This window comes from Schistosoma mansoni (genome assembly GCF_000237925.1).
Source record: "Schistosoma mansoni, WGS project CABG00000000 data, chromosome 4 unplaced supercontig 0032, strain Puerto Rico, whole genome shotgun sequence".
Lineage (NCBI taxonomy): Eukaryota > Metazoa > Platyhelminthes > Trematoda > Strigeidida > Schistosomatidae > Schistosoma > Schistosoma mansoni.
Genome location: NW_017386017.1, coordinates 517,565 through 543,113, shown reverse-complemented (window position 1 = coordinate 543,113; position 25,549 = coordinate 517,565). Strand labels below are relative to the sequence as shown.

The 25,549-nt window shown below is 35.0% G+C and overlaps 2 protein-coding genes across 2 annotated transcripts; one reads left to right on the top strand and one right to left on the bottom strand.

The window, feature by feature from the left end:
- Positions 1-988: 988 nt before the first annotated feature.
- Positions 989-21,575, top strand: Smp_026030 (DNA repair and recombination protein rad54-related; the record flags this gene model as incomplete). The annotated part of the gene is made up of 13 exons (XM_018791117.1): positions 989-997; positions 2,884-3,065; positions 3,958-4,087; positions 4,192-4,272; positions 5,092-5,250; positions 8,252-8,434; positions 8,515-8,620; positions 11,323-11,621; positions 13,564-13,851; positions 14,395-14,524; positions 16,571-16,677; positions 18,786-19,002; positions 21,136-21,575. The coding sequence occupies 13 exons, from the start codon at positions 989-991 to the stop codon at positions 21,573-21,575; spliced, it is 2,331 nt and encodes a 776-aa protein (XP_018645636.1).
- Positions 21,576-24,170: 2,595 nt separating this feature from the next.
- On the bottom strand, positions 24,171-25,177 carry Smp_198220 (hypothetical protein; the record flags this gene model as incomplete). Its single annotated transcript, XM_018791116.1, has 2 exons — positions 24,171-24,345; positions 24,537-25,177. The coding sequence occupies one exon, from the start codon at positions 25,175-25,177 to the stop codon at positions 24,587-24,589; it is 591 nt and encodes a 196-aa protein (XP_018645635.1). The 3' UTR covers positions 24,171-24,345; positions 24,537-24,586.
- Between the last annotated feature and the right edge of the window lie 372 nt (positions 25,178-25,549).

The window sequence follows — 25,549 nt, the reverse complement described above, 5'->3', positions numbered from 1 at the left end:
GGTTGTTTGAATCTTCCCATCGATGTTTAGGACTGTAATTGATCAATTTCATTGACTGAATTAAATGAATTACAACTTCACCCCATTGCACAAGATAGTGGGTATCTGGACTCACTAGCTAAGTGGATAACGCGATGGTGTTTGAAGCGGACAGTACTAGGTTCAAGTCCCCGGAGTGAACATTAACTCTGGGATACAGGTACATCTAGCTGACGAGTCCCAAATAGGACAAAACGCACGTCCTAAATTCCAGTGCTAGCCACCATCCATCTCTGCTTATAATTTCCTATTAGGTTTTGATCATTTAACACAAGATTACTGTCTATTAAATCCATTCTTTTGAATAATAATGATGACAAGTATAATTCTCGTATTTGAAGTCAGACGAATAATGATACTCATCGATTGGTCTTTAGTCTTGAAGTCCCTTGAAAGTTGTAGTCCAGTAGAAAATCTCTTTCGTCTGTTTACCGATCCTATCAAGCCGAAAATCGATTGAAGTTTGATAGTGTACCGGCTTAGTGGTCTAAATGTTAAACCCTTGGTACCGAAATTGAAGGTCGTGCGTTCGATCTCTAGTGGTGGTCTCGTGACCGAACCTTGTTTAGGAGTTATATGCTGGGAGGAAACAGCTATCCAATCTTTCTTTGTTTTTAATGACTGTCTAACCAAGATTAGTTTTTTTTGTAAATTATGAACAGTAGACGTTAAAATTCATTAAAATATTACGAAAATTGATAACCGTCGTTTGATTTTGTTATTAATTGTTCAAAGTGATCACGATGAAACCTAGTTTCATTGCACTGTTAAAAAATAGTTATTAATTCGATCCTATATCATGATCAAAATACCCGACAAATAATTGACATACCTTTATACATACATTGCTTGGTTGTATTTCGGTAAGAAGGGTATGAATATCAATTAACTCATCCCTTTTTGTATAGACTTTTCAAAGGTTGATTTCTGGTTAGTTTACTTAGTCTAAATGATTAAAGTAATTGTTTGACATGGGTGTCGTTTAAGTTGTCTTTGTAATGTCTATGAAATGTGTATATTTTGTCAGCGTTTCTCACATTCATAGTCCAGTGTGCCTGTTACATTGTAATTTAACGTTTTTTTCAGTTTTACTGCAAATTATGAAGCAATTAAACATATCTGGTTATTTATTTATTTATTATATTTAGATTTGTGGTGTTTAAATTGTACTATAAAATAACGTTCATTATGTGTGATTCTACGCTCACACTCTAGAGTCGAAAATCTAATCCGTGCAAGATAATTAGTTTCTCGGTTGTAGACTAAGGACCTAAAGTTACTTAATCAAGTGATCGCCTGTAGATGGATATTACTAGATCCTTATTGTATGTTTTTATCAACCTCCCATTTCACACAAAGCTCTTAGAACATAAAAAATTGAAAGTCTGATGGAGGCCATTAATCTGCCAATGGGTAACGTGTGGCTAACACACTATCAGGGTTTGGTGGACACGGAGGGTCCACTTAGGGGAGTTGGAAAACCCTGATTGCAAACCAATGGTGCACATGAACTCCAGTATCCTGACGGACCAGATGGCGTGCGAACCAATCGTTGATCACCGGCTACCATCAAACTGCATCCTGACATTGCCCCACTGCCCTGTGGATCAGACCTTTAGGTCGAAGGCTCTGGGTGTGGCCCTCTAAGAAAACCACCTGCTTCGGTTTGAGCGCCCGGGCAGTATCATAGCCCACACAAAAATGAAGTAACTTGTGTGGTGCATATGTATTCGGTGTCCCTTTGTACCAATATTTATGTGTTCAAATAGTCAGTCAGCTACAACGTAGGACCAGGCACATTTATGCATCGGTCCAAGTTGCCATACCTCGTTAGCACAACAAGACGAACCCCGGATTCATAGAAATAGTTAATTTAGTGGTGGTAATATATAAAAGATAGGTTGTATATAATGATATAGTATAGGAAGGAAGAACGTTATGAAGCAATTTTAATCTTAAGGTTTAAGGGAAGATAAAGAGTGTATGCACCTACGCCATTGTGGTCGATTCTGAGCCATGTTACCTAGAGTCTCCAACCATTGGCTACGATAGTCACGCGGACCCCAACCAAGTAGTCTGCATCTACCACCAACATGGCTCAGACTAGAAGTTAGTGACTTAAAGGACTGATGCCACGTTTTGGTTTGGCCGCCCCCAACTCTTTTCCAACCATCCCCTACACTAATCAGCATTGCGCGTCGTGGTAAGCGATGTTCAGGCATACGTAACACGTGACCTAACTATCTGAGTCGATGAAGATTCATGACCTCATCAACTGATTTACCATCATTTCCTAATACCCTGTGTCTAACCTCACTATTACTTACCCGGTGATGCCAGCTGATGCGAGAAATGTTTCCAAGACATCTGTGGTCAAATACTAGTAACTTACGAGTATCTTCTACTCTTAATGGCCATGTTTCACAGCCGTAAAGTAGAACAGAACGAACTGCTGCGCAATATACTCGTCCCTTAATTGCTAGACGGATATCTCGTCTTCGCCATAACAGCACTCAAGACCACTGTGTTCATGTGTTCAAATAAATAATAAATGTATCCACACAGGTTCTACATTAATGAAGTTGAAGATTAAAATGATTGTTTGTGAAATGAACTGCAGCCCTAATAGTCAGTATATATATCCACCAATATGAGCAAATGGATTGAACAGAGCAGCCAACAAAACAGTTGTAATATTAGCCGTAGAGACAGTGTCTATACAAAAAGTTTAGTTTCATTGTTACTCATAGAGATTTAACTATTCTCAGGTTTAATGTTACTCTTTGACCTAATAATCTACCTTATCTATGGATTAATTCGTCGTTTTTTCAAAAAAAATTTTAGTGGTCTCAGAATCCCGACAACCTCCCTATTGTGGATGTAGTTTTAGAATCAAAGTTTGCTTCACGTCTACAGCCGCATCAATGTGAAGGTATTATTTTCTTGTATAAATGTTTAATGGGATTTCAACCGTATGTTGCTTTGAATGAATCTGATGCACAAAGTACTTATGGATGTATTTTAGCGTGAGTTTTAACTTTTTCGGTCTAAGTTTTGACCACACGACAAAGACAACCTTTACCTGTATTTGTGTACTGACGTTTTTCGATCTTTTTCCATGCCGGAAAAATGACCCGTATTAGAATATGAACATACTTTGCAGATTCACCATAATTCTTGATAAATATTTCGTACTAATTCAATTCCCTTAATAAAATATATGTTCACTCAATACCCCCATTAAATCGGGATGGATAAATAGAATTCTCCAAGTCTAAATTAGTAAGCAAAACACCATAATAACAGGCAATACCCGTTGCAAAATTCGTATCTAGTGTTGCTCACCATCTGCATGAACACTCTTATAGCGTGTAGATTTATAAAAGTGACACGACTCAGCGAAAATATCAACAATCACTTTAATGGTCCATCAAATTGTTTTTCAAACCCATAGAACGACGTATTTTGAATTTTAACTCTTGTTGCTTAGTATCAATATTGTGTATACATAGCAATCTAGTCGTTAAAATCATAAATGGGAACTTAGTACTTCTACTGTAGTATAATAATTCAATCTGCATAATTAGCCTCAACATAGAAAGTATAGTACCGTCGCGTTGTACACAAATCAGTGGGTGGTTATTGCCGATTTATATCTTTATTAATGCCTTATTCTATTAAGATATATTGGTCTGTAAGATACCACTCTACTGTATTATTAACATAGAGTACATTTGATGGTGTTTAATTAACCTGTATTAGACTATTTAATTGTATTTTTTTAAACATTCTTCAAGCTATATTTGTCCTACTATGCGCTACTTGTATATTGACTACAACACACTACCATTGTTTTTATATTCATTATGTAAATGAGAAGGCAACGTCATTCCTAATAAGTTTTTGTTAATTTATTAGGGATGAAATGGGTCTTGGTAAGACAGTTCAAGCTATTGCCACTATTTGGTTATTAATTAGACAAGGACCGTATGGAGGTAGACCGGTTATTCGACGTTGCCTTATTGTAACTCCGGGTACACTTATTCAGGTAATTAGTTTATTATTTTTTCAAAATACAACTTCATCTTACTAATAATTTTTTTGGCTTTTATTATATATTCTGCCTTTCTTCTCTTATTCACATCACGTTAGAATTGGCTAAAGGAATTCTCCAAATGGTTAGGTCGTGAACAGTTACCCGTATATTGTGTAGATCAAAATCATTCTGTTAAAGTGAGTTTTTGCTTGATCATGTCCGATTATTCTGTTTTTCATTATTTGTAGAATAATTTGACAATTATTGAGAACCATGTAAACAGTATATGTGGAGCCAGTTGCTTAGTGGCTAAACAATTAAACTTTCAACAGCTTATTTACATGTTTGATCCTTGCTTTATCGACTTCGATTTGAGCAGCCGAGCAATATAATTAACACTCATGTTTAGTGTGTTTCGAAAATCGAACATATGTAATGTAAATAAATTATATAAACAGTTTGTATTTATATTTTTAATTTGATAACCTTTGTCTCTTTCTGGTCCTAAAGTCTCAGGTTATGACAACTGGCCATTTTGTTTACATGTGATTCGAGTGTCGTCTGTAACGCATCCTAAAACCAGTAACATTTTTGTAACAACATAGAAACATTCTTCATAACCATTTGTAATTTTCCGTCGTCGATATTCAGGATCTCTCACCATATCTTCATCGTGAGTTTAAGTCTCAGTGTACATGTCAAAATCACGATGCAGGTTTGTTCAGATGACAAGTCGCAAACCGGACAAAACGCGCCTCCTAAATTTCTCTGCTAGTCAAAATCCATCTTTTCTGTAAGGCTTGTGACAAAATCACCGTATCAAGGCGATCTGTATATGCCACGTCCACGTATGCCAACAAGGATTGATCAAAATTTTATTCTAAATATCAACAATAGGATAACTAAAACCTGTACTAATGGTAATATAGACAACAGTCTTTGTTAGATTTTTCCATTATTTTCCACCTTTCTCTATCGGCAACACTGATTTTCTTTGTCATATTTCTTTACTTCAGAACTATCTAACAATGTCCAGTGATGCACCACAAGTCATTCTTATGTCGTATGAAATGTTTCTACAACATACTAGTGAAATCTATGAAATTTCCGACTTGGATATGGTTGTGTGTGATGAAGGGCATAGATTAAAAAATTCTAACATCAATACAACTATGGTAGGTTGTTTGGATTTTGTTTGTTCATTGGTACACAGAATATGTAATGTAACGATGGACAGTTATATACGCATTTCAATTGATAAATTAGTCGTCAGTTTGTTATCACAGAGGTTGGCTTGTGCAGACTACTAGCAATAAACACTAGATCACGTTACTTGATTACGTGGCCCGCACAGTTACCTAATGAAATGACCCTTCGATCATATCCGGGTCTCAAACAAGAGGTTATTGATGCAGGTAGAAAGCACCGAGTAAGCAGAATGAACTTTGTATTATAAAATATTCTTTTATGCTAAATGTGCCGAGACATATCTTCCTTTAATCATTGAGCAATCAGTGATCACTCTAATAAAACATATCAGCAAAGTGCTATCAATTTCGGAGGAACTAGTGGGATAGTTTAAAGTCGCTGGTGCGTATTTTTCTTGAATGTTGTGATATTTGTATAGTCCTCAATTATTATTATTATTATTATTATTATTATTATTATGTTATTGCTTTAAAATGTGTATATATTTCTGGAGCCGATTGCTTTTATACCACATGTAAGAGAATGTGCGGTGAATATAGTTGATTTCTTAACACCACGAGTAATTTTATGTGCTTAGTTGTTGAAAATCGATGGCACTATGTTTAGTTTAGAGGTGGCTTTCATCCTAAATTGGTTTTAGCTGCGGGACTAGGAAATACTGAAGAGCTGTTCAATTTTTGTTTCAAGCGACTCACTAGTTTACGTCTAAAATCCAACATAAAACTAAGCCCATGGCTGTTCTGTGTCACAAATTGTTGGATTCTGGATTAAAGGTATTTTACTCCTTATGAAACTCCAAAATCTTACTTTTGAGCCTGTGTGAGGTAGTATGCGCTGTCAGGAAATTTCAAACTAGCAAGAAACCAGTCCAGTTTGCCTTGATTTTCGTTGGTTCTCTTTATCTGATATCCAGTTTTTGACAAAAACCAGTTTCAAGGTAAATCTCTTCACAAAATACCTTACTTCAGGATATTTCTCCCTGAATATTTATTTTCGTACACAGAATACATATTAGTTACATCGCACCCAACATCATTAGAACTATATGAAATTTGGGATTTAGCTGCCTTGCAGAAGACATTTACAATTGTAATACTTGTGTACAGGTTTTCAACATTTAGCGATGATTTCATCCATTGTTAATTTGCATATTATATTTTACGAACCCAAGCTTGTATACTAACGCGTACAAATTAGACACAATAGGGATTACGTAATAGTCCATCGTCAGTTATTACTCTAAAGGAAGCTTTGACAAATCTTAGATGGTTCATTTAGTGAAAAATAAATTTAACAATCTGAGTTACGGCCGTTCAATATTCTGCACTACTCATAAATGGAATTGACTTGATCAGTATCTGATACTATATCGGCTCTTCAAATGAATACTTCGATGCTGCTTATCTTTTCCACCTGATTATTTTTTATAATGGGTATAACAGTTAAATGTAGGGTGTATATTGTGGTAAATAACATTTTTACACGTCTACACGATTTATCCTTACTTTTGGACAGATGAATGATCCTAATGTTCCTATTCATTTTTTCATCTCTGTGTTACCTTGAGCGTATGCGTATGACTGTACGTATCTGTCGATATGCTTGCTTGTATCTTTTAGTGCCATGAATATTGAGTCACATTTCAATTAAATTGAGTAGTCTAAGAAGCCTTTCTCCATGTTCATACATCCTGTTGTCTGTCTGCATAAATGAATGTCTCGAATAAACTCTTCCAAAATGATTCATATTTGGCTTTCATTATCATTGTCGCCCAAACAAGGTTAATCGAAAGATTCATATTCTATCGTCCGTTCATTCGACCATCAAATGAAGTCAGTCAGATGGTGTATAATTTTTCTTTTTATTCAGGACTCGTCAACTTACATCTCAATACTGACACTCGCGATGAAACATTTCGTCGTTTTTTGTCTTTCTTTTATTCCAACTTTTGCGCTTACAGTAATTTTCATATTTTTTTTAAAGAAAGAGTATTCTTCACTATTATTCCCCAGTACATACCAATATTCATAAAAATAGTTAACTTCTCTATCGGATGTATTTTTTCGGAGTATCACGTGACTACCACAGAATCTTTTAACAAGAAGTACATATAACTTGGCATCTTTAAAAAAATATTGATGAATAGAAGTCATAGCCACCAGTTCCCTCAAGATTACAGGTACACCTTGCTGACGAGTGCCAAGTAGCACGAAACCCGGGTCCAGGGTTTCCTGTTGACCACCTTCAACCACCATCTTATTAAGTCATAGCGTAATATTTCAAAGTTCCGCTTCTAAAGTGATAGATCAAGTCCCTACATTTTCTAACATAAGATAGTTGGTAATGTAAGCATCATTAACAAGTTTTGATGCGATAATTTAAAATAAATTGAGCATTTGGTGGATTGTTCATGAGAATAAAACGATATATTTGTAATATCCCAGTGAGTAGAAAATTGAATTTCTAAAGTCTCATATTTTAATGTAAGTCGCTTCTTCAGAGATTAAATCTAATTAGATTAATGGTAGCTTGAATGATCCATAATTAATTTGATCTATATATTTTCTGAAGAAGCAACTCATACTAAACCACAAAACGTCAAAAGTTCAAATTTCTACTCATTGAAATATTTTACTGTTATAATTAATAATGATTCGTAATTTGCTGTTGTTGATATTCAGTACTGCAGTCAATCAGTCTCTGCCCTCATATTTCTATCCTGAGCAGATTTTCCTCGATATAGCAGTTAAGCGACAAGTTTCAATATGTTTAGTGTACAGAAATCAGTGGAATCCAGGACGCACATTTCACTTGACTCTGGGCTCGTCAGGCATACGTACCTTATTAGACAAGTTGCAGACATAGCGAATTAATGTGTGATAGATTTCTCTTCATTCTCCCATCGTTACTAATCTTTGATTAGTTAAGAAATATTTCATTTCTCTATTCCTCTATTTTATAATTTAGGCACTTTGTCGACTACGTGCACGTAGACGTTTACTATTAACAGGGACTCCATTACAAAATCATTTGAATGAACTATGGTCATTGGCTAATTTCTGTGTACCAGGACGTTTAACTTCAAGTTTAGAAGAGTTTCGTCGTCAATTTGTCATTCCATTATTGAATAATCGTAACTTAGTACAAAATGTTAAAATCAATCTTCACAATGCTATGATGATGATGATGATGATGATTGTGATTCTTGGAATTATACAGACTATGAAAAGAACAGTGATGATTTAGAAAGTCCATCAGCCAAATTATTCCGACTATTGAACAGTTTCTTTTTAAGACGTACATGTGATGTCATTGCACCAAAACTAACAGATAAAAGTAAATGCTTCTAACTTTTTAAAAATCTTTTTTGTGTGAGTTAGCTCTGTAATTGTATACATGTAAATTTAGTAAAGATATGGAACTTCCTGTTCGAATATTGTGTACTATAGTTTTATTAAGTTGTCATGCACACTACTTGATGTATACCAAACTCAATATACAGATGAAAAGGCTGTAATAACTATAAAGGTTTAATTGCCAAGTGTATTTATAACGTATACGATTTATACAAATGTCCTTCTGGTTCAGACTTGGACACGCAGGGTGAAACCTTGTGTATGTGCATGGTTGACCTCTCTCCCTATAGCGTCTCTCATCTATAACTTCTTACTTACCGTTTGACCATGTGATAACATACAAGCACAAGCGTTTAAAATTTCCATACTCCTCTAACCAATTACCGTGTTCTTAAATTATTTTACCCTTTGTTAAGTCTGTCGAAGCGTCCAAGTGGCCTGATTGAGATACGCGCAAAATCGAAGTTCCAAAACAACGATTTGTCTACAAAAGCGGTTCTTTATTATATAAAACACAAACTTTAATTACAAACCTCAACTTATGAGGTGTCTAGGCGTTTAAACGCGTCGTTCAAGAATGAAAATAGCAAAGGCTTCGATAGTACAAAGACAGCCGATAGCTGTATTGAAATTGGACAACAGTTTATGAGCAATCGAAACTCGAACCAACAGCAAACAATATGGAAACTGTTGCGTTTAAACAAATACACAACTGTGGATAACCGTTACAGTAATTAAAGTACAGTAATTACAATGACAAATACAATGATAAGTACAATAAACATTATAAATGTATGTGAATGTTACAGTGCAACTTGCGTTACAATGTAAATGTGGAAATTGTTAGGGATACAACTGCTTACTGAATATAAATAAGTAGTATAAAACAATAAACAAAGGAGTGGAAGGAGAGTGAGTAGGAACAATGAAAGATAAACTTAACACCCTTGTTTTCTTGTTAAGGTACCTAGACTGAAGTTCAAAGTTGATGTAAATTCTTCATAATTAATCACCCATATAGAACCTTAATACACTTATATACCCAATTTTCTATCATCACCCCTAACTGCTAAAACTATATTCTAATATTCTTGTGATATGATAAAAATTCATTGTTTTACCGTAGTAGTCAATTCGATTTTCTTGATCGGTTACTGATATATTTCTTTACTAGTGTATGTATAAGGATCATATCTAAATACTATTTAGTGCTACAGATAATTCGTAAGCATCTGTTGTTGTGAATGAAACTTGGAAATTATAACAATGTCACTGTAAAAGAAATTAGTTCCAAGTAATTTCTTTCGTTTGAAAAGTTAGACAGTGAAATGGGATTTAATAACTATGTAAAAGCTTATGCAGTAGATTTTAAGTTATACCTGTTACCTATGGACGGATTAAAATGTCACTAATTAAGCCAAAATTTTTAGTCGAAAGATATTCAGAATGCGTGACTTACACAGTTCACTACTACATGGACTTTTTGCTTGGCATTTGACTACTTAACGTCCCATTGAATGGCATGATACTGTGAGATCTAGTCTTTTTAGATCTTATTCTGCATATATTTATAGGTTCGCACTACTGAAGAGTCCTATACGAAAACTGAACAGCTACATAACTTTCAACCACTTGGTCTCAAGTTCAAGTCGCCTTTCATCTGTCCCCAAATGCCCTGGTATGGCCGAGAGTGGGGAGAGCCCACTCTCCCTCTCGAAGTGCTCTCACATGGCCAGCGAATATATAGCCTCTGCCAGGGAAGTCCTACTCACTGCCTTCTCGTGGCGGGGGTGTTGTTTACGAAATTGAGAGGACGAAAAGCGAATGTCCGGCGCTTTAACCGGGTTGGTGGACACGGAGGGTCCACCTAGGGGAGTTGGAAAACCCTCATTCCAAACCAATCGTGCACATGGGCTCCAGTATCCTGATGGAACGAATGGCGAATGAACCTGTTGTTGGTCACCGGCTACCATGGGACTACATCTCCTCACGATGCTCCACTGCCTTGTGGATCAGACCTTCAGGTCAAAGGTTCGGGGTGTGGCCCCCTAAGAAAACCACCTGCTTCAGTTCGGGCACCTGGGCAGTATCACAGCCCTCAAGCAAATCGGATGAGATTTGTATGGCGCATATTTATCTGGTGCTTCCTTGTACCAATATTTATGTGTTTAAATAAATAAATAAATAATCGAGGTAACAAAATGGTATTAATATTAACCGTACAAATAATTTGATTCAAAGCTGGGTACATAACAGTGTACTTGATCATTGATTAGCGTTAATGGATTTATCAATTATTCATTATGATGGAAATATCCCATCTGCTCTCTAAATCGTTAAATGAATAGAGATACGTTGATTGACCACTGAGTAGTGACCGATGTCATATTTATCTAGTCCTTTAGTCCCAATCGAATTCCATCGATCAAGTTACAATGTGGCTTCTATTCTGAGTGACTGGAGATCATATGCACTATACTTTGATGTTAGCTGGTCGGATGTAGTCTGCAGGAAACCGTTGAGAGTTCAGGCACGTCTTGCTTACGTGTGGTAACTAGCACGAAACTGACGTTAGACAGGGATTACTCTCGAGTACTTCCAACCACCTAATATGAGTAGATATTTTCTACCAACAGTCTGCTTATTTGGTTATTTTCAACTTGTTTTATTCTCTATATATAGCTGAACATGTTTTGTTTTGTCGTCCGAGTAAACTGCAAACTGATTTGGAGGCTATACTTACACAGTGGATGAATAATGAATTTAATTTAAGTCGAAGTGAATCTCTTAAATTATTCTTGTGCGATGATGATTGTGAAGATTTTGTTGAATCTGTGGAAGGCATATCGTCATCACGTTCAAAACATCATAGTTCCATTTTGTCAGTTATAACAGCGTTTCGAAAACTTCACAATCATCCATATCTATTAAGAAATTATTTAATACAGTCGAATTCTATACAAAATCAATTAGCTGATCGTGTAAGTTGTTATTTTTTTTCAAATTAAGGAACTTCAAGTATTGAGCTTTTATAGAATAGTTTGTTGGTTATAATAATAATGTATCCTTAGTCATACTCTACTCATTTACTCCATTTTAAAATGTTACTTAAGGAAACTATCACTTAATTGTCTTTATTCTGTATTTTTTTTAAAATGTTCTCTAATGTTTAACTAAATGGCGCTATCATAATTTGAAATTCTTCATCATAAGTATATATCACAGTCTCTTCCTAAAACTTTTCTGAATCCATTTTGATGGTCGTCTCATTGGTGGTTACATGACTTATAGTATTGGACTCCTCGTGAGGTTTGAATGTTCTGGGCTTTGTCTCATATAAATCCCTGGGATGTCACAAACGTAGGAAAAATAAATATTCTTCACATTCTGGTTTACAACTATCTATCAGCTTATTTCAGTTTGTGTAGAAAATTACTTTTACATGTAACAAATCCACAAACCACTTAGATAGAGTCAAGTAATATTATATAGTAGCACTGTATCACATCCCAATGAATTTGATTACATATTTATGGTTATACTTTAAAAGTCGATTCGCTTCATTCTTAACACTGTAGGACATCCGCAGCTCCTCAACTTTTTAAAAATCATTTCGGTAAACTTGAGAAATTAGTATTACCGAACTAATAACAATGTAACTTGATATGTTGTTGCATCAGTCCTCTTACCTTATTTATTTATTTATTTAAACACATAAATATTGGTACAAGGAAGCACCAGATAAATATGCGCCGCACAAATCTCATTCGATTTGTGTGAGGGCTGTGATACTGCCTAGAAGCCCAAACTGAAGCAGGTGGTTTTCTTAGGGGGCCACACCCGGAGCCTTTGACCGTGAGGAGATGCAGTCCCATGGTAACCGGTGACCAACGGTTGGTTCATACGCCATTTCTTCCTTCAGGATGCTGGAGCCCATGTGCACCATTGGTTTGGAATGAGGGTTTTCCAACTCCCCTAGGTGGACCCTCCGTGTCCACCAACCCGGTTAAAGCGCCGGACATTCGCTTTTCGTCCTCTCAATTTCGTAAACAACACCCCCGCCACGAGAAGGCAGTGAGTAGGACTTCCCTGGCAGAGGCTATATATTCGCTGGCCATGTGAGAGCATTTCGAGAGGGAGAGTGGGCTCTCCCCACTCTCGGCCGTACCAGGGCATTTGGGGGCTTGCCTAGAATCCACACAGATAAACTCACAAAAATAAACAACATAAAAAAGTTAGATATAGTTTATGTCAGTGGCCTAGATTTTAGATCATGTTATCTAACATGTTCAATCACAATGGTCCTTTATATCTTAAAACTATTCAACATTTTGTATAGTTTACACATGTAATCAGTAATTCCTCATGGTTATTTTTTATTCCCACTTTTTCACTCATTTCAGTTAACATTATTAATCATATTAGTTAGTAACTGAATTCATAACAACGGATGTCTTAAACGCACACACAGACCGTTTGATACAAACTCGAAACTCTTTTAACTGCTTTTTCTTCTGTTTATCATGGTTGCTTGCATTTTATCTTAGTATTACTTACTTATATCTTGACGACATGTAATAGTTATCCTTCGTGCAACCTTTGATCAAATATTTCAGACCTCTTATAAACAATATGGCGAATCATTCCCTGTTTTGTAGCCAGGTGGTTGTTTCAACTGTTAAGTGTTAACAGAGTTTTAGGTTTTCTTAGCATATTGTTTAAAAATTACTCCAAACTAAATGTTTGGATAATCAGCAAAATTGTCAGTCCTGCAAGCAGTGGTCTTTTTGAGAATGGAATCTGACAATCCTCCATACCATGTAAGTAAGTACACAGTTTTCTCTGAATATTTTCGTCGAATAAAGTTATGTAAATTAGTTCCTTTAGTTGTGTACGTTTCATCATTTTTTTTCTCACATATAGCTGCCCACAAAACTGACCGCAGATTTACTGCATTTGTTGAATTCTGAACCTTCATTAGTTGCACAAGATCTCTGTTATACAAATTTAAATGAATTTGTTCAATTATCTGGAAAGTTCCATGTTCTTTATATTATGTTAAAACGACTGTTTGACAAAGAACTATCATCTTCGTCCAAATCAAATAGTAATACAGCAAATGTTCAGAAAAAACCTCGACTATCTAACAGTAGTAGTAAAAATAATTTACATACTAATGATCGTCTTGTATTAGTTTCCAATTTTACTCAGGTGAGTATTATTTCTTGATTAGTATAAACGTTGTTAGACTATTCTCTCTATTAATTTGTATTACTTCTCTACATAGGAGGCAACTCTTATATCCCAGCAGTACTCAGAAGATTAACATTGCCGCATTTGTGTTCGGTGCTTTTCCAAATGATACTAGTCTGTGGTAAAAACTGGGTTCATACAGTTTTACTGACATAAAAACTCATTAGTTTAGATTTTCTTCGTCACGAATATTATTATTGGTATTATCCTTTCGTCTTTACTTCTTTTCATCTCGTTAAATTATTCTCTACTAGCTGATACAAGAGACACTAGTACCATTGATACTTCTGCTACTCTGGCATCTCACTGTGTTGATATAGCTTGTCAAATGATACGTTTTCATATTAGGTCCCACACTGGTCTACGGCTAATTGATCGTGCATAAACATTGTTGGATCTTGGCGGCTTTCTTTTTAACATACATATATATTATGAAAACAGCATTTCAATATATAAGTCAATTCACCAATCTTGTACTTTTTTCTGTCTGCCATATTCTAGACACTTAATCTTTTGGAGAAATTATGTAATCTAGTCACTGGACAACCATCTCTTCGATTAGATGGTCAGATAACGAATAAACAACGCGCTGAAGTTGTTCAGAGAATCAATGATCCAAAATCTCATGATCGTAAGTCGCTTGAAAAATTTACCATTGAAACACTCAAGAATTAGGTTGTTTTTATGAATCAAAGCTTTTGAATAACTAGGTCTTTGTTTCATTCTCTCTAAAGTTGTTTATTTTCCCTCTAGGTGCAGCAAGATTTTGTTGATTATAAAAAAGATAACTCGATGTAGTTCGATGTGATTAGACACTACTTAATTTGTTCAACTAAAATAAATCCAACATGTTTCGGCTTCGATTGGGATCTATAACGTTTTGCATTGCTTATTGAGTCACCGAACCTATGTGGTATAAAGTTGAAGCCCTCATAATAATGAACTGGAAGTGTCTTTACTTCATTTTACATTCATCGTACAAAATTATTTTTAACTGATGAATGACCATATATGTGTTATAACAAGCTAGTACCTATACGTTTGTGTTTTATGTGTGGGCTTAACGAGGTCATTTGATCAAGCAAGTTATATCCAAGTTTTGATATCATTTACTGTCTCATTCAGACCCACTGAATTCATTTAAGGATATCGACGAAGCGATTGAGTTACGCGTCAAAGTCACTAAGTCTATAGTAAAAGAATTACCCAGGAAAATCAGTCAGTTACAACGTAGGACCAGGCACATATATGCATCGGTCCAAGTTGCCATACCGCATTAGCACAACAAGATGAACACCGAATCCAAAGAAGTAGTTAATTTAATGGCGGTAATGTATAAAAGAAAGATTGTGTATAAGGATATAATACAGGAAGAAAGAATTAGTTGGTAGAAAGAAAGATATAAAGCAATTTTAACCTCATAGTTTAAGGGAAGATAGAAAATGTATACACCTATGACATTGTGATCGATTCTGAGCCATGTCACACAGAGTCTCCAACCATTGGATACGACAGTCACGCAGACCCCAACCAAGTAGTCTGCATCTGCCGACACGGCTGAGACTAGAAGTTAATGACTTTGTGGACTGATGCCACGTTTTGGCTTGGCCGCACCTAACTTTCTTGCAACCATCTCCGATACTGGTCAGCATTGAGCGTCGTGGTAATCGGTGTTCAGACATACGTAACACATGGCCTAACCATCTGAGTCGATGAAGATTCATGACCTCATCAACTGATTTACCATCATTCCCTAATACCATGCGTCTGACCTTACTATTACTTACCCGGTGAACCCAGCAGATGTGAGCAATATTTCTAAGACATCTGTGGTCAAATACTAGTAACTTACGAGTATCTTCTACTCTTAATGGCCATGTTTCACAGCCGTAAAGTAGAACAGAACGAACTGCTGCGCAGTATACTTGTCCCTTAATTGATAGACGGATATCTCGTCTTCATCATAGGTGACGTAAGTTGGCAAAAGCCAAACGAGCTTTCTGAATCCATGTAGAGATTTCGTCAGACACCAACCCATTAGGGCTGATCAGACTTCCAAGAAAAGTGAAGTTGTCAACACGTTCGACTACTTCACTCCCTATCCTTAGTTCAGGTGTTGACGATTACCCAGGAAAACGATATAGGTAATAATAATAAAATAACAAAGTTCGCACAAACCTGAAACTGTTGCATTTCTAAGGCCTTTATATTGTCAAAGTACGATGAAAATGGAAATACTTTTACAATGATTTTATGATAGCAATTTACAAAAGCGTATTGGTAGATCAAGTGACATTATGTTTCTAATTCAACAATTGCAGAACAAATTAAAAGTTGAACTATGCAACAGAAAATATGGGGATTTTCTACAGATAAACAAATCTTAAGAGAATATGATTACAATAATAAATGGATTAAATGTCACAGATTCATGTCAATGCTTGGAACTATCACATCGTGAATAGACATTATGAGTTATGCGTTCAAAAATGAGTAGAAATAAATTAAGTTACTGAATATTAGTAAGTACTATAATATTTTGCACAAAAAACAGCGAGAACGGAGTGGGACTAAAAATCACAAATGGAATCTTTACGCGTGAAAACAAGTAGTTTGATTTCTAGTTTAGTAAATACGAAATCTTGTTTCTTTTTCTTTGATTCGATTAATTATCCAGGTATATTACTGCTTAGTTCACGTGCTGGTGGAGTGGGTTTAAATTTAATTGGTGCCAATTACTTAATTTTATTCGATATGGATTGGAATCCAGCAAATGATGCACAAGTAATTCTTTCTTTATTTTTCTGTTTCCATACTTCCACCTCCCTCCCTAAAATATGTTTATATAGTAAATTTTATCCAGCTTGTGTAAATTATTGTAGAATTATGTAACTTACTAAGTTTATTTATTTATTTATTTAAACACAAATATTGATACAAGGGGGCACCAGATACATATGCCCCGCACAAATCTCATTTGATTTGTGTGAGGGCTGTGATACTGTTTAGAAGCGCAAACTGAAGCAGGTGGTTTTCTTAGGGTCCCACACCCCGAACCTTTGACCTGAAGGTCTGATCCACAAGGCAGTGGAGCATCGTGAGGAGATGGATTCCCATGGTAGCCGGTGACCAACGGTTGGTTCATACGCCATTTTTTCCCTCAGCATACTGGAACCCATGTGCACCATTGGTTTGGAATGAGGGTTTTCCAACTCCCCTAGGTGGACTTTCCGTGTCCACCAACCCGGTTAAAGCGCCGGACATTCGCTTTTTGTCCTCTCAGTTTCGTGAACAACACCTCCGTCACGAGAAGGCAGTGAGTAGGACTTCCCTGTCAGAGGCTATATATTCGCGTGACCATGTGAGAGCATTTGGAGAGGGAGAGCGAACTCTCCCTACTCTCGGCCGTACCAGCGCATTTGGGAGCAACCATACCACGTTGAAAGCACCGGTTCTCGTCCGAACTTACACTCTGACTTGAACCTTGTAAATCGAATTAGACGGAGAAGTGAACAGTTTAAAATCCATGTTCAATAGTCAAATAAATTTACTGATTATACGTGGAATAAAATCTTCGTATTTCTTTTATATACTGAATAACACAATGGATGTGACAACCAGTCAGTTGGTTGGGGTGTTAATTGTGATTCAGTAAATATACTAATAAAGAATGGAAAATGTTAACTAGATAAGGGATAGTTATCTTAAGAGCGATTACAGAGGATCCATTTAATGATTAAGAATGGAAAAACGTAGTACAAACCTCTTTTGAACTCATAATCTCCTTTTAGTTATATGAATTCATATAACTTTCTTTGTATCTTGAAGCCAAATTTTCGATGCATAATTTAAGTTGAAGTAAATGTTTTAGATAGTAAAATTCCTTTTATATATTTATTTAGTGTTCAGTGTTCACTGGATGAATCTAGTTACAAATTCTTATTGTATTTATGTATCCCATACTTACCTTTTAAGAGTGATTCTCAGAAATGCAATGGTACGTTTATACTTAATTCCTTTCGGTGTTATTTCCTCTGATTTAGGCTGGATGATTTAATTACTAGGCCTTCATAGTTATTCTGGACAACATCTTCAGTTTTTGCTTCTGACAGATCTGAAGTTTTCAGTTATTATATGTCTTATCAATTCGTTTCAATGCCCTTGTTTGTGATTGACTGTCTTCATTAATTTTTATTGTCGTCATTTGCCCTTGTGTTCACGTTGAATACCCTTGTTGGTAGACCTTTGACCTTGTGACTGATCGACCTCTTTTGTATGGTTTCATAGATTGGGTCTATATCACTATGCCCCGCTGATTCTTCATTGATCTTAATCTCATGCTTCTAGGAATTCTTTGACGTTCTCTAAGTTTCTTTAAATACAAAATTTTGACGTTGTCTGCACGCATTGATATCAGTAGCTGTATATCATGTCGCCTAATCGCTAACCTGTGTTCATTTACGTATAAATATGATCTTAATTAACCTACTACTAATTTCCAATATGTTGAGTTTTCCAGTCATTTAGCTTACTCAACCAGATACATTCACTTAAACATTTCATATAAATGCAACGTAATCATTAATTGGTGGTACGTTTCCTACACTAATAAGTATCATAGTTTTTTTCTAAAACCATAACTTAGTATAAACGAGTCATCTCAGATGACTAATCTAGATTTACATCTTCATCTATTGTCATGGCTCCTCTAAACTGTATTTGTTCATCTATATGTGATTATCGTCATACAGTAATCGGTTTTACTTAGCAATATACACAACAAATTCCTGAAGGATTCCAAGTAAATGAATGCTAAGGCACCATATCAGCTTTTCTTTTACTAAACTTCAATTACTCAAATTTCTACATGTTAAACTCTTCTTTTATTTCAGGCTATGGCTCGTATTTGGCGTCCGGGACAGTCTAGATCGGTTAATTTATACCGGTTAGTAACAGCAAGTGGTATGGAAGAACGAATATTTCAACGACAAGCAGCTAAATTAGCTTTAACCAGTCAGACATTAGTCAATACATCAATGTATAATGAAAATCTTTTGAAATTTGTTGAGAAAAAAAAGGAACCTGATAAAAATCTTGGAATTCTTACTCGTGATGAATTGAAAGTCTGTTGATATTGATCGTTTCTTAAATAGTGTTACTTATTAAGCAGAGATGGATAGTGGCTAGCAGTGGAATCCAGGACGCGCGGTTCGTCCTATTTGGGACTCCTCAGCTGGATGTACCTGTATCTGAGTTGATGTTCACTCTGGGACTGGAACCCAGTACCTTTCGCTTCAAACGCCATCGCGTTATTCACTCGGCCACTGAGTCCATCCCTGCTTACCATGCTTGTGAATTAACGCTATATCGAGGCTAAACGCATAGTATGCACATATGGCCAATTAGAGACTTACCAGTTACAGTCCTAACACATCGATGGGAAGATTCAAACAAATAATACTACATGGATTTAGTGTTACTTATTGATGTTATTATCACATTTTTTATCATTTAAGTTAGTTATTAGTTTTTGAAGTTAAACTTCTTTCAGTATTGTTACATAATTGGTCTCTGAAGGCTTGAGTCGAAAGATCCTGTGGAGGATCTCAAATTTTTAAAATTTTTCCACCAACGAGTTAGAATTTCCTCTGTTTCAGATTTCAGTTCATGATGCTGCTTAGTTTGAATAAATCTCACTAGATAACTTATCTTGTCGTTGGACTTACCAATATAAATCATTCAACTATTTTCTTCACTGTAGTTTCAGGATGCCTTAAAATGGAAATGAAGAGTCATTTCTTTTCTAGGTAACAATTTTTTTCAATATTTAGTTATTGCCCATGCTCATTGGGTTTTATCCGTACTATGGTGTGGTAGGGGGAACCATTCATATTGTCTGTTGATTCATGTCCTTCTATGCAATCTGTTCTTATCATGCTATCAGCACAATCAGTCATGTCGATTAATTTGATTAGATGTATGTGTTGTGAATGGTAACTTTTGAGGACTATTTGTGAACCAATGTAGTATGTATATTTCCTATTGTAACTAACCTAATCATATTCGTGTTCCTCTTATCATTAGCTTTATTTTGACCTTTGAACTATTATTATACGATTCTTGAGTTATCATCAGTTTATTGATTACTTTCCCCCCTATTCACAGCCACATTTGGCTAAATATTGTACAAATGTTATTTTCTATTTTATGTAACGATGTGGTCTGTTTAGTTGGTATATAAACCCAGTATGTTTGAGAATAATGATTCATATTATAGAGGCTGTTATTGGTGTTCTGGACTTAATTGGCTAGGCTAAGCAGATCGCAGGACCGGTTAGCACTCTAGTCTGCTCGTACGGTTTCGTGTGTCACTGTTCTAATCGATAATTCGCTGCTCCCTAATTGGCGGTCTCATCAAGTCACACATTAACTAGGCATCCACTCGGCCACAAGATATAACAGTATGCTTTAGTATTTTTCATAATTGAAGGCAAATTTTCGTTGAATCAACATTTAAATCACTTACAATTAGATGAGTTATTTTGTACCTCATTAAACTGTAAACCAGATGGTCAGTCAGTTGTAAGCCACTATCATATGTTTAATTGTTGAGACATGTTTATATGAAAATTAAAATGTCAACTAGACAGGTTAAGGTAAGAAAATTAATTGTTAGTAAATTTGTTGCTATGATAAATTTTGGAAATAATTGATTTGTTTCACTAAAAATCATTGTAATTAAAAGTCAAATGCCTAACCCCTATCTTCAGGGCTCCCTCCGTAAATCAACTATTTGAAATTATCATCTCAAAATTATACTTGAAGCCCCATCCTTATTTACTAACTGTTTATTTTTATTTTTGTCATGATCCCAAAACTGGTTAACGCCAACTTCTTATCAAGACAAAACCACTTTGAGAACAGAATGACATGTGTGTTATTCAAAGCATCAGTTTGCTTATCTTTCTACGATACATATGACCTTTGATTATTTACTGTGATTATATTTGACTACTAGTTATCTGTAAGTAGTACAAAGTGTATTACAAAATATAAAGCAACATGTTTTCTGTTGTCTTTTAACTTGTTCATTATTTCTTTTTTCTTTTACTATTTAGGAATTATTTCTGCTGCCCAATACATCGACAGGGTCATGGACTCATGAACTTATTCAGTGTAATTGTAATCAATCTCTAGAAAACAAATCTTTCACACCAAGTCCTTCTATTTCATCATTATCAGACATTGAAACCTATGATTCTGCCGATCAAAATGTAGTGAAGACCTTTATAGATTATTCTTATGAACTTGGTGATAAAGAGAACATGAAAGAAATTGAATCGTCAGAACACACTACTGGTATTACCAATGATGAGAATGAAGATGATGAATATTCCAATATTAGACTATTTCAATTAGGTCCTGCAAATCCATGTATTACTGACAGCTTGAAATCACCCAAATCCCAATTCACCTATTTGAAACAACAGTCATCTTCAATATCAACAATAACTTCCAAGTTGCCATCATCTGATTCACTTGGTTTTCTATTGAATTGGAAACATTCTTTCTCATCTGAACAAATAGATCAGTTGAATGATCGACTTTTAATAACACATCAATCAGATCCTATGAAATCTTTAATAAACTGTATATTTACATTAAATTCAAAAGCATCTTAGGTATTCTTTTTGAATTATCTTCATTATGTCCATTAATTTGCTCATCTCTCTTCATACATTTCTTGCATAACGACTTGGGTGTATTCATAAACAGTCCTATTTATAATGTACTTCATTAAGTATTTTTTTTGTACTGAGGAAGATGTTCAATAAAATACATATTGTCTTTCGATAAATGAAAATGTGAATATTATAAGGTTTGTCTGGACAATATGCCTGGGGTCTAATAAAGTCTGAAGATTGTCCTAGGTTCTCGGATTATATATGTATGAAAAAATATAAATAGGTGGTTTTACAGAAAGCAGTAATTAGTTTATGTTTAGCGTAAAGTAAAGATAATGAACTCGACAGTAACAACACCAAAATCTCAGCGCATATAAGCATAAAAATGATTGATTCACTATTTTTGAAAGAACGAATGAGTATCAACTACATAAGAAAACAGTTTAATCAAAAAAGTGCGAAAAAAGAATTCATCCTAGTTACTCACAGGTAATGTAGTTGTGCCACACAAGTTCCACAGATGTTAAAACGAGTACAATTCGATTCATTCAATGGAAATTCCTTAAAAGTATGACAAGGAAGTACTGTAGCCGTTTTGTGAAATTTTTATCAACCTTTTTTTGATCATTTCTTTAATGTGCTCAAAATTAACAGGTCTCTACAGGATTTATACTTTAGATTTAATGGGTAGTGGGGAGGAAAACCTGAACTTCAGCTTCTTCCTAGTTGACACTTGTCAACAAAACGTACATTCAATCTTAAAAGAACTAGTTATCTCTGTATGAGTAGGACCAACAGCTGTCAAGTCGCGCAATCAGAGGTGCTACCACTGTCGAACTACTTTTACTATTATCTAAGTTAATACTTGGTCGACAGAATTCTATTAGTATACAATACTAGACAAACATAATATTCGCTACTACTCAGTATTCAGTCAAAGTAGGTTTAAAATTGAACTAAATTTCTTTAGGGTGGTTGGATTATGTTTTTCCTGTGGTAATCAACTAAATCTAGATGGAAGAGTCAATCTTCTAATAACATCAATTAAGTTCCGCTAGTAGGCTATCGATGAATAGTTTGAAGGAATGCTCAAGTTCAACTAGTGGGATAGTCTAAGGTTACAATCATTTGTAATTGTATTCACGCCATAATTCCTGACGTTTGTTCATCAATCTCTTTGTTAGATGGTTCGACGTAGTCGAAACATGTTAACCTGTATCACAGTAAGATGGTGACCGCTGAGCTACTCGGTCTGTGACCGACACGTAAAAATAGGATTCATACAACTGATCGATGTCTGAGTCATGACTGATGTCGCGTTTACCTAGCACATATGTACTAGTTTAGTTTCCTTAAACTGGTTCGAATTCCCTCAAGGAGCATCAGTTTCCCCAAGACTACGAGTACACCTTGCTGATGGATACCACCCAGCACGAAACCTAGGTTCACAGTTTCCTGTCAAAAACCCTCAATTGATTAACATTTCAACATAGCGCACTCAGTGGCGAATCACTTGGAAAAGTGGTCTCATCACAATCCGATCGATGGAATTCAATCATCATTGATGGCTGAGAAAGGCTACTACTCAACCGATTGTCGAATGTCCTACCACTTTTTCAGCACAATACAAAACATATGCTTTCGTAAAAGATATCATAAGGATACGTGCAAACTATAGTTCGTCTAAAAATTCCTTCATTCCTCCAGTTAGCCTCAGCAACTGCAGATTTCTATCTAACAAATACAAAAAGCAATTCGTACAAATGCAAATGACCTTTCTATCTTAATATCTTGTGGATAGACGGTTAAATTCCTTCTTACTAAACGTTTTTGGCCCGTCTTGTTAACATATAATTAATTAGAAAAAATTCAGCAAGCTCTCTGTTTTCTATGGCTCTGTATACATATATCAGTTTTACTGCTCCTGTGAAGCTAGTCATACCTGACTGATAATTAGTAAAGTTCAGGTTTTACTTCATAATGAAGCAAAGGAGTAGTTAAAGCTCCATCAATACACATCCATCCTTCAAAATGGTATCATTCTCAGTTATTTATCTATACCTTTTTATTTACACTGATAACGTCCAAACATTTGTTTTTTATTAATTTATTAATCTTCGAGTACTTTTATAAGATCCTGTTATAAAGGTAGGATACTTGTTATAATGCTAGGGTTTAATGTCATAACAGTCCTTTCACTTTTTACACGTATGCAGGACGTTAATTTACCTTAGACGAATACCTACACTAGATTCCCATCCAGTGTCTATTCTACAATACTTCAACACAACTCAGATCAAGAACACAAGATTATCCTGACTATAACGTCAATATATTTCCACACCAAAATCCGACACAATCCAACAACAAGGAACAGTTCATCAATAACCGTCAATACATAATAAGGATAGGGGACTATATATATAACACTTGTCATTCTATCTAATGTCAGACTCAGCAAAACAACCAATCATTGTCATTCTCGCCCACACATCAGATCCCATACTGAATATCTATATCTGTCACGATTTTCTTTGTGTTTCATTCTCACACTAGTCACAAATACCCGTTTGAGAAGTAACTTGAAAAATTAATTTAATAGAATTTATTAAAACCACTAAGAAGGTAAGAGTAAATGTTTTTGAGGACAACAGAAATATTTTATTGTTTTTTAAAAAATGCAAACTTTGTTTATTTTTCATCAATTTAGGTTTTATTTTCATAGTTGGAAGCATGAGTCAATTGAAGTTAGATCACCAAGGAAAACCTGGAAGCACTGGACGACCGTTTCGTCCTACTGTGAGAATCTCGCAAGGCGAGATCGTGGATGCGCACTGCCACTGAGGAGTCCCACGATAGGATGAAACGCCTGTCCAGTTCTTCCAGGTTTTCCTTGGTGGTCTAACTTGAATTGACTCCTGATTTCAACTATGCGAATACTGAAATCTCCACGCAAACCTCCTTTTGATTAGATATAATTGTTTATTTTTATCCTTCTATAGAATATTTCATAAATAAAAGATATGATATTTCCTTGTAAATGATTCCGAACTAGATACATCATTAGATTTATACCTTTTAAAATCATACCAATCATATTTTGAATGAATATTAGATTTGAATTTGTCAATTTTTGTGATATCAGATTCAATACTTTTATCATTATAAGTAGTATGATTCAATTGAATATCAGTAATTAAAGAAGTTTGTGAATTCACTGTAGTGTTACATTCTATAAATGAAGATGTTTTCTTCTGTTTATAATGATCATCACTGTTAAGATTATCAGAATTACATTTGATCTTGGGTAAATATTTTGACATTTCAATAGGATCTTCATTGGTGGTTTTATGATCCAAAGGTAAATCAATCATAGTTCTACGCATAGATTGAATCTGTCGACTAGAATTTTGGAGAAATACCTTTCTTCCATATAGATTACATAATGATAATCGTTTGAAATAATTAAAGACTATAGATAGATGTGTATAAAGATCTGATTTGAATTCATCTAGACCAAGCAATAGAATAATAATTCTTATATGTATTTCAATAACATTTATATAACATAATGCAGATTCATAATGACCTAAATACATTTCATAAGGTCTTAATAATTCTATAATATGATTGATCGTATTCAATAGACCTTGACCTGTTTGACTTTGAAAGTCGTCTAGTTCATGACTATGTACATTGTTACGAGTTGTTACTCGACCTAAAATTCAAAGTGAAAATAGATATATGTATACATATTTACATTAATACGTGATCAAAATGGATATGTTGGCAGTCTAAAGGAGAATTCCCTGTAGTATCGTTTGATATGTTAAGCCCATATCCTCTTATTCTAGCTTCTGGACAAGCCAATTTATCTATCCATCTTGAGTCATGTTTTCACCTTGTTAATTATTCATTTATTAACCCTGACCATTTTTATATGAGCGTATGTGTATTGTACCCTTCTTATC